General features: G+C 45.1%; 1 protein-coding gene across 1 annotated transcript in view; it reads left to right on the top strand.

Moving 5' to 3' along the window:
- The window catches only part of LOC127210319 (indoleamine 2,3-dioxygenase 1-like), a 49,919-nt gene that overhangs the window by 12,102 nt on the left and 19,562 nt on the right, over window positions 1-18,255 (top strand). The window contains exons 8-9 of the mRNA XM_051170033.1: window positions 217-268; window positions 879-1,027. Coding sequence (XP_051025990.1) covers window positions 217-268; window positions 879-1,027 — 201 coding nt within the window. The remainder of the gene's footprint in view (window positions 1-216; window positions 269-878; window positions 1,028-18,255) is intronic.

Genomic DNA, 18,255 nt, shown 5'->3' with positions numbered 1-18,255 from the left:
GTTACTTGGTCCCTTAGCAGACCCAGTATGGGGTACAGGAGAGGTAGTGAGTAGGCTTCTCCAGGAGAGGACAGAGGAAGAGAAACCTGTAGGTGCTTGCCCTCAGAGACTTTGTGGATCTGCCTGGTGCCTTTACTGTCATCCACACCGAAATCAGGATAGTTGTTTGCACAGCCTTGAACTCATGGTACACCTCTGATCTCCATCTTTTCACAGACTATGTGGATCCTGACCAGTTTTTCCATGTTCTTCGCATATATTTGTCTGGGTATGTAGTCTGAGGCGTGGGCTTATTTTCCCCATTCATATAAATAACAGACCAGATCCCAGTTGCTGGCCTCCACTACTCTTTGGGTTAAAATAATAATTTGTATTTCTCGTATCTATGTTGTAGAGAAAGCATAGGCTTTCTTCTCTTGTGACTATTGGCCAAAGACGGCCTGCAACAGGCATGGGGAAACGAGAGAGAGAGAGAGAGAGAGAGAGAGAGAGAGAGAGAGAGAGAGGAGAGGAGGAAGAGAGAGAGAGGAGAGAGAGAGAGAGAGAGAGAAAAGAAGAAGAAGAAGAAGAAGAAGAAGAAGAAGAAGAAGAAGAAGAAGAAGAAGAAGAAGAAGAAGAAGAAGAGGAAGAGGAAGAGGAAGAGGGCGAGGGCGAGGAAGGGAGAGGAAGGGAGAGAGATCTGAACTAGGGTAAAACAAGGTTTCACTCAGAAAGTACATCAAACTTTCTCACAACTGTGTTATTTATTATTTTCATGTATGAAAATGAGGACGAGTGGAAGAATCACTTCTAGTGCAAGATTATCTGGCAACTAATCCAAATTAGGGTTTGTGTTTGTTTGTTTGTTTGTTTGTTTGTTTGTTTGTTTTTTGGTCTAGCTGGAAAGGCAATCCCAAGCTGCCAGACGGGCTGCTGTATGAGGGAGTCTGGGACACCCCAAAAAGGTTTTCAGGGGGCAGCGCGGGCCAGAGCAGCATCTTTCAGTGTCTTGATGTCCTCCTGGGAATAAAGCATGTCACTGGTGAAGGTAGGTGGAAATGACAGCATGTATTTTCTTTTCCCACTAACAGGACTACATCTTAGTGCAGGTTAAAGCTACTCCCAGACAGTAGAAGTGTTGCAAAGTCAAAGCCATTGTGTGACACATAGAGACATCCTGTCCAGTAAAACCAAATAAAGGAGGAGAGAGGGAGAAGAGAGAAGAGAGAGGAAGGAAGACAAAGAAAACACAAGCAAAATATCTTAATAAGAAAGTGTTGCTCAGTCTGTCTTCAGGACCAACAGGAGTCTCCGTAACAGCTCCAGGTGCTGAGGAACTGGGTCCTTAGGAAGCCAAGGCTCCAGTTCCCACTTCTGCTTCTGCCAGATGTATCCCCTACCCCCTACCCCCAGGCTCCTCCTTCTCTTCTTCATGGCCTGCTGCCCTTGAGTGTGTCCTTCCCTTTTGCATTGCTTCTCTTATGGCAGCAGACAGTGAACTGCTCGCTGCACTTATTCTTAGAAGGCCTCTGTAAAAGCAGGTTCTGTGTTCTCACACTTCCCCAGCACAGGGGCCTCTGAACCTGTTGTCTAAGATCCTGACCACAATTTCTGTAACAAAGACATAGAGACACCAGAACTTACTGGAGCTGCTTTGTGACTAAGGGGTAGCTTTATTTTAATTCCATGCTGATGTCCTTGATCTTCTGATTGTGGCCTTTCATAAAGTTCTTCTTGAGTTTTGACTGCCATACGGTCGGTCTTTCTCTATGGCTCATTGCACCTCTAGGACTCTCTTTTTATCTGTGCTGATGGAGTCAGTGCTGTGCCCGCCTTGCAAATATCCCCCAGCGTGCCAGTCTAGACTTTCTTCAGGTTTCGGTTTGCGTAGTCTGTAGAAACACCAGCCACACTCCATGGTTTCTCTTTTAGTGGCTTTCTTTCTGTGCCTCAGACTTCTTGGTTCCTATCTTTAACTTCTACAGACACGGAAGCCCAATCCATTTAGGACTGGCTTTTTGCCTGACCTGACTTCTACTTGCATTTCCTTCTTGTGTCCTGACCCATCATCACACAGTCACTCTACTCATAAACACCATTGTGGGTCTCATTCCATTTCTCTGTAACTCAGAGGCACTTTGGGCACCTTGTTCATTGGAAGCCACTGGGCTCCATCCATGTTTAGCAAATATTTTCTGAAAGGCCAAATGAACTTCCTGCTGCTATTGACCAGTGCTAGACATCAGGTCCAGCACCCAGGGTAAACCAAGGGGCACCTGGCTAATGACTAGCTGATAGCTGATGCTGGCGTTTCCCTACATACTTTAACTCTTAAAGCTCCAGGCTGGTGGCCTTGCTATTTACACTTTAACTCTTAAGGAAAAGAGAGCTTTTTAGCTGAGAACCTTTGTGGTTTGGTGTCAGGAGGTCTTAACAGGCTAAGCCAGGTGCTGAGCCACTAGGGGTTGTAAAAGGGAAAGGACCTCAGTTCTCTCTGACTTGATGACTTAGCAGTGAACAGCTGCTTGCTGGGAGCTAGAGACCTAATTAAGAAGGTCAATAAAACACTTTGAACCACTGCTGCTTACTTACTAAACTTAGAAGCATGCAAAGATGGACACACATTTGGCAGACAAAGCAAGCAGGTTTTTATGAACCTCACACACACACGCACACATACAACCAACAGACAAAACAATGGAGCTCCCCAAAACACCATTCATCCACATATATGTGAATATACATACATACATACATACATACACACACACACACACATATAGACAATAAATGCAGACATTCAGACATATAAACAGACTGACAGACACAGTTTTTTGGATGAAGAAGATGGCTTCACTAACTAATTCTGTCTTGGGTTTTTATACGATCTAATGCAAAGGTTCTCTATGTATGGGAAAAAATTACCTCATTCAAAAATAGATACAATCATTACATTAAAAGGGAGGTACAGTAGGACTATTGATCTCAATATCTAAATAGGTACTTTGTTTATTATAAGTTTAAAGCAGTGGTTTTATCTATATGCTCATGGTGAGTTCAAAGCAGAACTTTTATCTTTTTCTTATTTCAAATGTATTTTAATATGTTCAATGAAAGTTTTTTATGTCGAAGTTTTTCTAAGAAATGAGTGTCTGTCTTGTCTTGTATATCTAACCATTTATTCTTTGTTTCTATATTCATATGGTCTTTCTTATCCTGGTATACTCCTGGGCCATATCCTTGGACTAAACCTAGAATGAATGTATCTCCTTGATTATTAATTTGTTTCAATCTTGTTTTCTCTCTTGGTGTAAATCAAGTACTTGACAAATGGAGGTTCACAGAGCTCCTAGCAGTTTTTTGCTAGGTTTTTAAATTAGGTTTTCAAATTCCTTAAATCAAGTTAGAAAGTCTTTACAGTCATCACCAGGGATTATGAAGTCATCAGTTAGTTTAACAACACTGTGTCATGAAGGTACCTCTTCAAAATAGTCTCCAGGAAATCTGCCCAACAGAGTGAAGCAATAGTCAGTGAGGGTTTCTGCCATGCCAGATACATGAGACAAACATGAAAAGTCAGGATAGCAATGATAAGCAGTCACGAGGCAAAATCCTTGGGGGCTTTGCCTAAACCAGGGGTACACCCGTTTGTCAGCCATGCAAGAATGAGTGGGCTGCCTCCAGGACACTCACTGGCTTGCTTCTGTCAAGTCAGCATGCGATTGCGCCCAGCAGCCCAGCTCTACTGCTTGTTGGCTAAAGCTGACACAGACAAACAGGAGTAGATGAGTACAAACTGCCTCGGAGAAACAGATACAGCCTGACCCAGTGGCTCAAGTCTGTAACTCCAGCTCTGCCGGAGCCTGAAGCCAGAGGAGCTCAAGGTCAATGGCAGCCTGGGCAACTCAGAGACTGTCTCTAGATTAAAAAAAAAAAAATACAGCTATGAACTTGGAGACTCATGTCTACAGCCCAGTACTTGGGTAGTGGAGGTAAAAGATTGCAAGTTCCAGATCAGCCTGGGCCACTTAGCAAAAGTCTGCCTCAAAAGACTGAAAATACAAAAATGAAAGTGAAGAGAAGAAAAAGAAAAGTCACTTTCAGACTGTAAAGCCAGGGCTTGTTGTCATGTTTCTGTGGACATTCCCTTTTCATTCCCATAGCAGGTAATAGAATTAACCACTACCCCTTCTCATGAGTCTCTAGCACGCTCTCTCTCTCTCTCTCTCTCTCTCTCTCTCTCTCTCTCTCTCTCTCTCTCTCTCTCTCTCTCTCACACACACACACACACACACACACACTACACACAGATACATACATAAATATGCATACACACAAATACACACATACACACACACTACACACACATACACATATACACACACAAATATACACAAACATACAGCACACACACACATATGCATCCACACACACTATACACATACATATGCATATACACAAATACACACATACAAACATACACATCCATACAACACAAACACATATACACATACACATGTACACACACACACACACACGCCACTACATGATCTTCATCAGCACCCATTTGCCTGCACCTATTCACTCCCTAGCTCTATGATATCAGCACAAGCTCTGTATTCTAGCCATCTGAGCATCTGTGTGGCTAGTCCAGCCTGAGGTCAGGCTTGCAGTGAGTTCTGTTTGCACACCTGGGGTGACTTGGATTCTCCTGGGAAGTATTCCAAAGCTGCTTTCCAGAGAGATCTAGAATACTGAGCTGTTTCTATTTGAAACGCAGGCAGAACTTCCTGATTATTACAAACCTTGGATGGAAATCGCCAGCAAACTTCCTTGGCTAATTGAGAGCCACCAGCTCCGGGCCCGTGTGTACGAGGTACATGGCTTCGTTCCTCCCTTCCTGTCACTGCTCTTGCCGCCCTCCATCCATTTTTCTTATCCCTTTCCTTCTCAGCTTTCTGGGAGTGAAGCAGTCAACCTGGCTATGGGAGCTGCTCACAGACACTGAGACTCAGCAAACCTGTCTTCCTTAGCGCAGACAAGCAACGTCGGAACCATATCAGGTCCTCAACACATGCTTGTGTAAAATAGATTATAGACGAGAATTGAAAATACATGAAGGGAAAAACCAGGGAGACACGAATGAAAACGCCCGAGCCACATAGTCTCTGCTCTGCTGCCTCTGAGTGGGTTACCTTGATCTTAATGTTTCATGTACTAGTTGAATTAAAAGTCTTTCTGATTTATAAGCTCAGGGTCAGCTTTGGCTATGTAGAAATGGCGAAATCCACAGACATCGCATTAGAATTTGCATGAGGCCCATTTGTGACAGCTTGAGCAATTTTCCTCAAAAATAATTAAGAAGAGTATGACTTCCTGGTCTTGGGAAAGTTGGAACTACCCCACAGAAGGCATGCTAGAAAAAAAATGTGCTTTGATTCAGGAATTTCACAGTAAGCCTGAAACTGAGAGAGTTAGCCTCCTGATCACAGTTCCTTCTTTGAGAAATGGCAGAGGTCCTCATCTCATTGTTCTGAGCATCAGTGGCGTCTGTAAGGACCCTTAGAGTTCCTGCTTTATGACAACATCCATTATCTGTGTATCACTTCCTCTTCTCATCTCCATCTGTCACAATCAAGCCTCAACATTCAGAGGTACAAGAAAGGCACTCCACCCTTCCGCACTTTCTTTGCTGATGCTTAACGTCTAACTATGTTTTGACTTTAAAATGCTTGCTGAATGGCCCATACATGGTATTCAGAAACCAGGACAGGCAGCTGAACCCAGAACCACGCTAGATAAACACCCTCACCCCAACCCTCCAATGAGGCTGAGGACTGAAGCTGACCCATGTAAGAAAGTGTAACAGTTATTTTTTTTGCACAAAACTCACACAAAACCTCACAAAGGTGGTTTGTAGACACTTGACACACTACACTAACAAAAGCATCAAAAGAAAAAAAAAAGACGATGGGGAACAATAGGAGAAAATAACTAATGTTGACCTGTGGCCTACATGCACACACACACACACATATGCACACACATATGTTCACACACATGTATGCACACACGCACACACACACCCTACAGTGAACATCAGTGAACATGTTGCCCTGAATCAAGCTGTGAGTTTTAAAAACATACATACTGTCCCCTCAAAACTCCTCACAAAGTGTTTCACCTTCAAAGGGCGAGCCCAATGCTTCTTTCTCGAGATGAAGTCTAGAACCCACAAAAATGTTAGTCGCACCCCAGCAGGGAGGGTGAAGGGTCAGTCCATAGAGGGTGTCCTATTGTGATGAAACCCACAGACCAGTGCCCCCATTTTCATCCAGCGACCTTCACACTGATCAATGAGTTACTAACCAGGATGCAGAGGGACAAGCAGTTGGGACAGCTCAGCGTGACAAGCAACGTGTCACGCAAGTATCAGTAGAGATAGTAAAAGTGCCTGTGCTTGGCTTCAGATAGTCCACATGCACAAACTGGTCTTGGAGAAACACTCATTCAAAACAAAACAAAACAAAAACAAAACAAAGTCAAGATGAATACATAAGGCTGCGTGTTGTAGCTATTTTAATAGCAATAGTAAATAAAAGACAATAGAAGATGAAATGACAAAAGGAGAGGCCCCCAAATCTCCATTAATAATATCTGTTAAATAAATGAAAACACGCAGCTATTAGGTGGCCACGTAGGCATGTGCCTGTGTCTCTCTGCCACATTACACATCTTTGCTCTATAGTTTACGGAGCAGCAGAAAGTGTACGGCAGTACCTACATGGAGAATGACCAAACATTGTCTTCATGTGCATGTGTACGTAACATGTATAGATATGCAGAGTGGCAGACTAGAGATAGGTATACGTTTTTACCTTCTGAGATAGTCTTAGCGTGCAGCCCAGGCTCGCTTTGAGTGTGACATCTTCCTGTCGCAGCCTCCAGAGTGGTGCAATCATAGGTGTGTCATGGTATTATAGACTCTCTCACTCCAGTCTTTATTCAAACAAATAGCCCATTTTCTTTTTCTTTTTTTTAAAATATATTTTATTAATTTATTCATATTACATCTCATTTGTTATCCCATCCTTTGTATCCTCCCATTCCTCCCTTCCTCCCAATTTCTCTTTACTCCCCTCCCCTATGACTGTGACTGAGGGGGACCTCCTCCCCCTGTATGTGCTCATAGGGTATCAAGTCTCTTCTTGGTAGCCTGCTATCCTTCCTCTGAGTGAAGTGACCCATTTTTCTATGTATTCATCTTTGTATCAAAGTTCACTTTGCAATAAGTCCAAGACATGATGTACACAGGCACTTAATGTGTGTCATAAACACTCTGCTCCCGAGCGGTGAGGTCCACAGGATGGCACAGCTAGTTCAGAGGACCCTTGAGTACATATTCAGTTCTGAGAAAACAAGACTGAGATATAAATCTCCAGGTTAATAAGCAGACAATCAAATAATGTCCTTAGGAGTGCAGTGTACTCACAAGCATCAGGGTTGTATTCATACCTACCAGAAACAATTTGCACTGGGCCACACACCACATGTACAATGTCAGTTCTGTCCCAGGTATGATATGGATACCGAAGAGACCATTTTCTGATTATAAAGTATGCATACACACTTGGTATGCACATTTGATAGCCACCTTCAGTTACTTTGTAAGTTTAAAAAAGATGCTTTTTTTAAAAGAAACGCCATTGTAAACGGTGTATAGAGCTAAACAGAGAATTCTCAACAGAGAAATCTCGAATGGCTGAGAAGCACGTAAAGAAATGTTTAGCGTTCATACTCATCAGGGAAGTGCAAATCAAAATGACTCTGAGATTCCATCTTACACCCATCAGAATGGCTAAGATCAAGACCTCAAGTGACAGCACATACTGGGGAGGATGTGGAGAAAAGGGAACACTCCTTCATTCTGTCACTTTCTCAGAAAATTGGAAATATCTCTACTTCAAGACCCAGCTATACCACTCCTGGGCATATGCCCAAAAGACGTTCCACCATACAACAAGGACATTGGCGCACCTATGTTCACAGCGGCTTTAATTGTAATAGCCAGAATCTGGAAACAACTAGGATGCCCCTCAACTGAAAAATGGATAAAGAAACTGTGGTACATCTACCCAGTGGAATACTACTTAGCTGTTAAAAACAAAGACATCATGAAATTTGCAGGCAAATGGATAGATCTGGAAAAGATCATCCTAAGTGAGGTAACCCAGAAAGGCACACAGGGTATGTACTCACTTATAAGCAGATACTACCTATATAATAGAGGACAACCACACTGCACTGCAATCCACAGACCTAATGAAGCTAAGTGACAAGGGGGACCCTAGGGAGGATGCTTAATTCTCATTCAGAAGCGCAAATAGAACAGACACCAGAAACGGTTGAAGAGAGGGAACAGGACAGGAGCCTACCATAGAGGTCCTCTGAAAGACTCCCCCCAGCAGGGGATGGAAGCAGAAGCTGAGTCTCACAGCCAAACTTTGGCCAGAGCACAGGATGACTTAGGGAAGTGTGTGTGTGTGTGTGGGGGGGGGGGTCATCGAAGGACCCAGGGGGAACAGGGGCTCCACGGGAACATCAACAGAGCCAACAAATCTGGGCCTGTGGGTGAGGAGTGGGGGGTGGCCTGTGAAGACTGACACACCAACTAAGGACCATGCATGGAGAGGACCCAGGCCCCTTGCTCAGATGTAGCCAATAGGCAGCTCAGTCTCCATGTATGTCGCCTAGTAAGAGGACCAGCAGCTGTCTCTAACATGAACTCTGTTGCCTGCTCTTCGATCACTCCCCCTCACCCCCACCCCCCAGTGAGACAGCCTTGCTAGGCCACAGAGGAAGAGGATGAAGACAGTCTTGAGAGTTGATAATCTGGGGTCAGTTGATAAGGGAGGAGAGGCTTCTGCTTTCTGAGAACTAGGGGTCAGGGTGGGAGAAGGGGGGGGGGGAGGGGAGGGAGGAGCTATGATCAGGATGTAAAATGAATAAATTAATAAAGAAAGATATACCATTGTTTTCTGCAGAGTCCAATTGGACAGTTAGAGCTATAACTAAGGAAGATAAATGGTAGCCTTTCTTAAACACAAGGTTTGCATCAGTAAGCTCATGGAGAGCTGAAGAAGCAACCTTTCCAACAAGTAAATGCTAGGGAAGGAAATAATGAAAACATATTGAGAGGAAGAGCAACTGCTAGTCCAATGGTTCTCAACCTGTGCGTTGCAACCCCTTGGGAAGTCACACATCAGAAGTCCTGTATATTAAATATTTACATTATGATTTGTAATAGTAGCAAAATTACAGTTATGAAGTAGCAACAAAAATAATTTTATGGGGAATTGTATTAAAAAGACACAGCTTTAGGAAAGGTTGAGAACCGCTGCACCAATCTCTCTCTCTCTCTCTCTCTCTCTCTCTCTCTCTCTCTCTCTCTCTCTCTCTCTCTCTCTCTCACACACACACACACACACACACACACACACACACACACACACACACATATATACACATAAATGTGAAACTCATTTCTTTGTGTTCTAACCAAAACTGAAATGAGAGCAAAGCTGAACTTGAAAAAAAAAAAAAAAAACACACACTGTGGAAATATTGGACTATGTGGCCACCATATTCAGCTCGGGAAGATAAAGTTTGTGTGGAGTTCTTATCTGCAGCTGTTTGTATAAGCACAATTAACTACAAGGGCACCACTTTCTTTCCAGTCCCTGTAGTTGCTCTTTGAATCATATGTATGTTTAGAAGGTGAGGCCAGCAATCCTGGAATGTGCAGGGACTTCGCAGAAAACAAGCTTCCCTGTGGACCTCATCCCCTCACACCGAGGCTGTCCTGTATGTGGCCTTCTTCAATGCCAGAGGAGTGGTGAAGAAAAAATGGGAAGACACAGAATAGACTTTGAAGACATTGAACAACTTTTTCTTGCCGAGGGGTGGGGCGTGGGGGACTGTTTCTAGACAGGGTTTCTTTGTGTAACAGCCCTGGCTGTCCTAGACTTGCTTTGTAGACCAGGCTGGCCTTGAACTCACAGAGATCCACCTGCCTATTCCTCCCAAGAGCTGAGATTTAAGGTGAGCCCTACCCTGGGCTTTTGAAGGACTTTTATAGTGATTACATGCTAAAATATATTTTATACATTGACTCAACAAAGTACGTTATTAGAATTCATTTTTCTTCTTTTTTGCTTTAAAAAAATTGTGGCTGCTGGAAATTTTCAAACAAAACCCATGACTCATGCATGACTCTAATGAGCAGGGCTGTGGTCAATCTGCAGAACTGGCTCATTTCCCGCAGATTCTGTGGCCCTAGCAAATGCCTCTGAGACGGTTTTGTTCGTTGGACCCAGTATGGGATATAAGCATCCTCTTTGTCATTAAATTACGCTCTTTGTAGCAGGTACCGGGTAACCACTGCTGATATCCTCTGCCCCCTAGCGGCGGGAGGAGGAAAGACTCTGTGAATTCTGCTCTTGCAAGGTCCAACCCACAAGAGAGGTTTCCCTCTGGGGCGCCTGCGGAGCAAAGGGAGCAGAAATGGGGAGAGCGGAGGGCATGGGCGGATGAGCTGGTAGCAGTCAGGCAGGACAGGGAAGCTTGTGTGGTTGGACTGTGTACTGACGCAGCTTTCCAGGGTGGCCTTTCCTTATCACCAGGAGCGGTGGTTTCCCACAGGGAACGAGGTGGGGATGGAGCTGGGTGGAAAGCACCACTACCACTGCATTGTGGGCTTTTGACAAGGATCCCAGCAATCCTTATACCCAGCTAAGGCAGGATTTTTGTAGGAGTTTACATCCCTACCTCTACTGGGTCTCTCTCTGTGGTCAAAATTGTAACACAGTTAAAAGGTGAGGCTTTCAAGTTGGGATGGGGTTGGTGATGGGGGAAGACTTATCTCAGCCTTGATGTTTACACTGCGAAACTTCAAAGTCGCAGACTGAGGCCAGGGCCTGTCACAAACTGGGCACAATGTAGTCTCTGGACCCTAGGACGGACGTGGCACCTCCCAAACTGCATCGCTCTAAGAACTGGGTTATGTGGATGTGCTTGAAGCCATTTAAATGTCTGTTGAAAGCCAAACAGCGTTCTAACATCTGCGGGACCCTCAAGTCACGGGGAGCCCTGACCTAGTCTCCACCCTTCAGTGTTTCAGCCACTAACCTTAACATCTCTTGAACAGATGCCTCTCCTGGACTGCAGGTTCCTAAAGGGTAACCTCGAGCAGCGCCTGGCACACCTGGTGCTTGCTGCTATTACCATGGGATTCGTCTGGCAGGAAGGGGAGACCCAACCCCAAAAGGTGAGGGACAGGGAGAAAGACGATCAGGTGCCCTGCACCTGGAATTGCTCCACCAGCCCCAGGTTCGGTTGCTCAACCTCAAAACAGAAACAAAAATCAGTAGAAGGCAGGGAAGGGGGCTTAGAACTTTCTTCTTTCTTCCTTCTACTGAGCCGATTTTCTTTTTAGACTAATGGTCATTTTCTAACGTCCCTGGCACCCCCATTCCAATACTGTGTGAAGAGCTCCCCTTAGATCCTGAGAACTCATAAAACACCCTGCAGAATTTAATATTTCTAAACACATTGATTGTCTTGATTTTCATAATAGCTCTGTTGTACAGACATCTGGGGAGCTGCTCCAAGCTCAAAGTCAACTCCTTTGTCCAGAGCAGCCTGGGGACAGTGGGAAAGCCGTCTGGTTCCATTGGAGTAGCTTTCTTTCCCCAGCAACACACAGAGACTTGGGATTTCCTTAATACTGCATTCCGCTTAGCTTGCTGCTGCTTTATCAACCCTCTCTCCATGACTTCCTAGTTTCAGTCTGTACTTTAGGGTACAAAACCCTTCTTCTCCATCCATGGAGAAAACTGCTTTTCGACTTTTCCTTTTATTAATTCCCCCCCCCCCTTTTTTTTTTGAGTCAAGGTCTTACAAAGTAGCCCAAACCAGACTAGGACTTGCTCTCTAGTCCAAGTTGCTCTAAAATCCGTGTTCCTCTTGCCTCAGCCTTCCAAATGCTGGGGTTACTGTCCTGTGCCACCCTGTTCTGTTCTTCATCCCTCCTCTGTGTTGTGTTTGCTGGTAATGCTGGGTTGGGATCCAAGGCCAGTGCCTACTGGGATGGGACCCAGGGCCAGTGCCTACTGGGATGGGGTCCAGGGCCAGTGCCTGCTGGGATGGGATCCAGGGCCAGTGCCTGCTGGGTTAATACTTTATCACTCAACAGCAGCTCCATTCCTTTTTCCTGAGTTTCTCTTTCCCAGAAATCAAGGTGTTTCTCTTAGTCCAGGGTGCGTGAGAAGCCAGGCTCTGCCTCACCCGGCTCAAGCCACTTATTGTCTCCCACGGAAATACTTTGAGACTGAGAGGAAAGGACAGCGCAGCGCTCTTGCTCCTTGAGAGTCTCACACGAAGGGCTGACTGCCTTGCATCCCCACCCTTCCTCCACAGCCCTCATCTCTGTGGAAGCTTGGCAGGGTTTTCATGATCTGTGAACTCTGTAATTGTTCTCTACCTAAAGTACACTTCTTTCCTAACTCTGAGGAAGAAAGAATGGCAGACGCACATCTTCTTTAAACTGTCTTCAGTCCTGGGCTGGGGAGATGGCTCAGTGGGTAAATTGGTATCAAGCGGGTCCAACACTGAAGCCAAGGCCCCCAGGACCCGCATGAAAGCTGGTGTAGGCAGCATTCACACTAGACAAGTTTCAAACGAGGTGGAAGGTGGGGATTAGTGCCTGAAGTTATCCATTGCCTTCAGGACTACACACTCATCTTGACATGAATGTGCCTACATTCACCTCTGTCTATCTGTCTGTCTGTCACACGCACACGCACACACAGAGACAGACAGACAGAAAGACAGAGAGGCAGAGAGAGAGAGACAGAGAGACACACAGAGAGACAGACAGACAGACAGACACACACACACAGACAGACAGACAGAAAGACAGAAAGGCAGAGAGAGAGACAGAGAGACAGACAGACAGACACACACACAGACAGACAGAAAGACAGAGAGGCAGAGAGAGAGAGACAGAGAGGCAGACAGACACACGGAGAGACAGACAGACACACGGAGAGACAGACAGACACACGGAGAGACAGACAGACAGACAGACAGACAGACAGACAGACACACACACACACACACAGAGAGAGAGAGAGAGAGAGAGAGAGAGAGAGAGAGAGAGAGAGAGAGAGAGAGAGCGCTATTTTAGAAATAAAGTAATTGGGAGTAGGGAGCGTAAGAAAGAATTTTTTTTTTCTTTTTGGTTTTTTGAGAAAGGGTTTCTCATTCTCTGTGTACCCTTGGCTGTCCTGGACTCACTCTGTAGACCAAGCTGGCCTCAAACTCACAGAGATCCTCCTGCCACTGCCACCCTGGTGCTGGGATCACAGGCATGCACCACTGTACCTAGAAATAATGATTTCTTTTGTAAGCCTCTACCAATTTGGCCCTGTCCATGGCTGGGGACCCCATGGATCTGAACAACTTTTCTGGACTGTGGACAGACACAGATTCGTGTTCGAGGGGCTTTCCAAAAGCTAACAGATGAAATGAATTCTCTGGTGAAAGGACGGGACACGGACAGGGGCTTTGCAACTTGAAGGGTCCTTTGGGTGTAAACAAGCCTGCTGTATTTCAGTGGTGTTCTGTGTGGGTGTTGGGAGGTTGATGTCATATCCCTCAAAAATAATGTTAGGAGTCAGAAGAGACAAAAGTTGGTGAATGGGGTCTGTCATTGAGTGGCTTTCCTGAAGTTATGGGGCTTGACACATGAAGTGACACAGGAATCAATTCTACATACTGAGATTTTCCCTCCTTTTCATCCTTTCTAGGGTGTACTGGTCTCTCAGATTCATTCTCTCTCTCTCTCTCTCTCTCTCTCTCTCTCTCTCTCTCCCACACACACCTCTGTTTTTTATCTGTGTATATCTACATCTTTATTTCTATTTCTGCATCATGTGCTTATATGCCTGTATCTATTTATCTATCTATACATATACATATGTGTTATTTTTAATCTATCATTTATCTAGAAATCAGTTTACACTGCTAGTTCTTAGTCTTCAATGTACACTAAACATTTCAGTGAGACTCTTTTTTTTTTTTTTTTTTTTTGGTAGAGTTTCCAGAGGTTCTGTGTATCATGTGTGTTGGTGTGCTCCAGCTCTGCTTTTCGCATCTCTTGCACTGTGTTCTCACAAACAGCATCCCCCACTGGGTCGCTCCCAGGAAGCATGTGTAGGGTGTGGGTGTGGACCACTCAGAGAATTCATGCTTGGTCTCCAGGTCACTTACCACAGGCAGCCATGGCCTTTTCCTCTGCCAATAGAATATACTAACTGCCTGGATTCTTGCCCTAAAGGTGCTGCCAAGAACTCTTGCCATCCCTTTTGTTGAGGTCTCCAGGAACTTGGGGCTCCCTCCTATCCTGGTCCACTCTGATCTGGTGCTGACAAACTGGACCAAAAGGAACCCAGAAGGGTAAGGAGGGAAAGGAAAGGATTCTTCAGGTATCAACAGAGTGAGGATCAGGAAAGACTTAGGACTTCAACTGACCTGGGACAAAAGGCTCGGGATCTTAGGGCTGTTTTGTAGTGATCTGTGTGTTTGCATTCACCACTCGCCTTATGGTTCCAATGGAAGAGTCAACACACACATTTAAACTTCAGATGTTTCTTCTTCGTGGTCTCTAAGCACATTGGCCTCAATTTTTAAAAAAGATTTATTTATTATGTATACAATGTTCTTCTGCCTTGCATGAATGCCTGTCCACCAGAAGAGGGGACCAGATTTCATTATAGATGTTTGTGAGCCATCATGTGGTTGCTGGGAATTGAACTCAGGAACTCTGGAAGAATAGCCAGTGCTCTTAACCTCTGAGCCATCATTCCAGCCATCCCCGAAAATGGTTTTTCTTGTTCCTTTCACTTCATATCTGGATTTCTCCTACATAATCATACTGTGCTGTTTTTCTCAGTACATCGTGTGTTCCCCCTTCTGCCCTCCATTCAAGTCAGGTTAGGGCTGGGTGTCAGGGTTGATCAATACGGTTCTGATTCATGCCATCCATTCCACCCACTTTACATCATTTCGCAGCTGACGTGGGCGTAGAAGCATTTGTCTATTCACTTAAAAACAAACAAGCAAACAAACAATGGCAAACCCATGGAAACTTCATTTTCATAGTCAATTTTGCTTTAGGTGGTAGCTGCAAGGCAGCATTTACTTGTTAAATTAAAACATCAAAAGAGAAGTTGAGACTGGACGTAGAGACCTTCTTTGGCATGGTGGTTGTAGGTGGCCATGTCGTGCTGAAAGAGATGGTTAAAATCTGCCTTGGAAACTTACAAGAACCTAACATGACTGACCCTTCCTTGTAAGAACTGAGGAGGGCTCCTCTTAATCTAAAGATCCATAGAACTCTACCCTTTCTGTGATGATGTCACATGTTGATGTGATGATGTCACATGTTGATGTGATGATGCCACATGATGATGTGATGATGTCACATGTTGATGGCATGTTTGTATGTGACTGAGGAATGAATGAGCCCTTGCGTGTGAGGCAGGTGCTCCATCTCTGCTTTCTATACCACAGCCCTCTCTTCACTTTTTATTTAGATATAGTTTCTCACTACAACGTCAAAGCTGACCTGTAATTTACACTGTAGTATAAGCTTTTCTGGGCTTGGTAATCATTATGCCCCCAGTCCCTTCACTAGCTGGAACTAACGGCGGCATACACAACCAGGCCTGGCTTGATCTTTGAGCCATTATAAAGTGATTTTAAAAACTGGTATGCATAGAAAGCTATATTTATTATCTATTATATTCTAGCTTAGAATTGGGATGGGTGAGATAATAAATATAAGTGCCTGGATTATTGGGATGACTACAAAACTGGGTTTGTGACTCAAAGGAAAAGGAAAAAGAAAGTTTGAAGGGAGAATGTGTCTGCTCTGGGAAGAGAAAGTTAAAAATAACTATTGGAAGTTAGTGTCCCAGCAAGTAAGGTGGAGGGCCCAGAGATGCAGGTGTAGGCCTGGGATTCCTCAGTCATTCTTTGAGGCGATCATCTTCCTGATATCTTTAAGATATCGTCACAGAGCTTACTAGTGCTTTGAAGAAATGAAAGAAATAGAAGCAAAGCAGGTCAGTATTGAGACAAAGCACCGCCTGATGGATGGCAAAGAGCAACACAAATGGTATATATTTAGAATGCTAGGAAAACGGCAGGGAAAGCATGGCAGTTGGGGATCTAAGGCAAATCTTAGCAGGTAGGCAGGAGTAGAGTCACTAAAGTGGGATGTGCAGTGAGTGACAGCTGAAGAGCAGCAAGAATGAATGAGAGCCTGCAGACAGCTGGCACTGGCGCTGTGAGCTGAGATCTGGTTTATGCTGCCACCTGGTGGCTCATTGTCCAATGACATCCCACGTCGTGCTAGGTGTGTACTGACGTGTATGCATGTGTATGTATATCTGGTTATCAACTGAGTTGGTTTTTTTTTTCTTTTTCTCTTTGTCATTGCCAATAACTGAAATGTGACCAGACCATTTGAAATCAGGTAAGATGTCCCTTTAAAACCACATGTCAAGCTCTATGGACAGCATAGCGTCAGCAGTCTAAGAAGTTATGAAAATGCAAAGAAATGTGCCAAAAAGTCAATAGTCCAAGAGTTATCTCTGATGAAGGCTACTTTATAGGGGTGTAGGAATTAATTTTTCTTAAACACATGTCCCTGTCTGTCTACAATAAAGTGCAGTGTAAGAAAACATCTGTGATTGTGAAACCTGAAAGAGATTTATAATCTCTGTATAACATCTGCAAAAAGCCGGATGCAGGCAGGCAATGGTGACAGAAGAGCTCCCTTTGAAATCCCTTGTCATCTGTTGGACTGGAGCCATTGCAGGCAGGTCTGGTCTACAGACAGAGATTTCCCCTCCTTTGGGGAGCAAAGCTGGCAGAGAAGCCACAGCTGCACCCCACACACATCAGCCCCTACCCCCAGCTCTGTGAAGGGTGCAGGTGGGAAGCGAAGGCATCATTTCCCAAGCTAGCACACCGCTGCTGGACCGATGGCAATGTGTGGCTTGCATCTGCTTTGCTGTTTTTAAGGTTCCAGTCTGGGCTTTGCTTGTGTGTATGATGCTAGGCATGAAGTGTAGTTACTTGTCTGCGTTTTGTAGATTGGATCAGACTTGAATCTGATGGGAATATGTCAAGTTGATTAGAAATGACTCCTCTTCCTCTTCTTCCTTCCCATTCCTCCTCCCCTTCCTCCTCCCCCTCTTCCTCCTCCCCCTCCTCCTCCTTTCCTCTTCCTCCTCCCCCTCCTCCTCCTTTCCTCGTTCTCCCTCTTCCTCCTCCCCTTTTTCTTCTTCCTCCTCCTCTTTGTTGTTTCTTCTCCTCCTCTTTCTCCTTCCTCCTCCTCCTCCCCCTTTTTCCCTCCTCCTCTCCCCATCCTCCCCATCCTCCCCTCCTCTTCCTTCTCCTTTCCCTCCTCCTCCTCTTCCTTCCCCTCCCCCTCCTCTTCCTCCTTTTCTAAATCATTACATCCCAAGCACAGTTCCCCCCCTCTACTCCTTCCAGTCCTCTTCCTACCTTCCCTCTCCCCCAGATCCTGTTTACTTTGAAGCAGGGTGGGGAGAGGGTAGAGGTTTCCCAGGGACATCCACCAAATGTGGAACAAATCCTCATATCAAGACAGGATGAGGTTCCGGGCGTGGCGGCGCATGCCTTTAATCCCAGCACTCGGGAGGGAGAGGCAGGCAGATCACTGTGAGTTCGAGGCCAGCCTGGTCCACAAAGTGAGTCCAGGATGGTCAAGGCTACACAGAGAAACCCTGTCTCGAAAAACAAAAAACAAAACAAAACAAAACAAAAAACCCAAACAACAAAAACAAAAAAGACTGGATGAGGTAACCCAGCAGGAGGAAAAGGGTCTCAAGAGCAGACAAAATACTTAAAGACTCTCCTGCTCCCACTCTTAGGAGTCCGGCAAGAACACCAAGCTACACAAGCATAATATATGTGTAGAGAGCCTGGTGCAGACTCGTGTAGGCTCCTTGATTACAGCATCAGTCTCTGTGAGCCCCTATGAGGCCTGCTTAGTTCATTCTGTGGGCCGTGTTCTTATGATGTCCTGGACCCCTCTGGCTCCTACACTCCTCCCTCTCCCTCTTCTGTGGGTTCCCGAAGTTCCGCCTTGTGTTTGGCTATGTGAATGACCCCTCTGGACAG

The sequence above is a fragment of the Acomys russatus genome, chromosome 27 (genome assembly GCF_903995435.1).
Source record: "Acomys russatus chromosome 27, mAcoRus1.1, whole genome shotgun sequence".
Classification (NCBI taxonomy): domain Eukaryota; kingdom Metazoa; phylum Chordata; class Mammalia; order Rodentia; family Muridae; genus Acomys; species Acomys russatus.
This window is presented reverse-complemented; position numbering and strand designations above follow the sequence as displayed.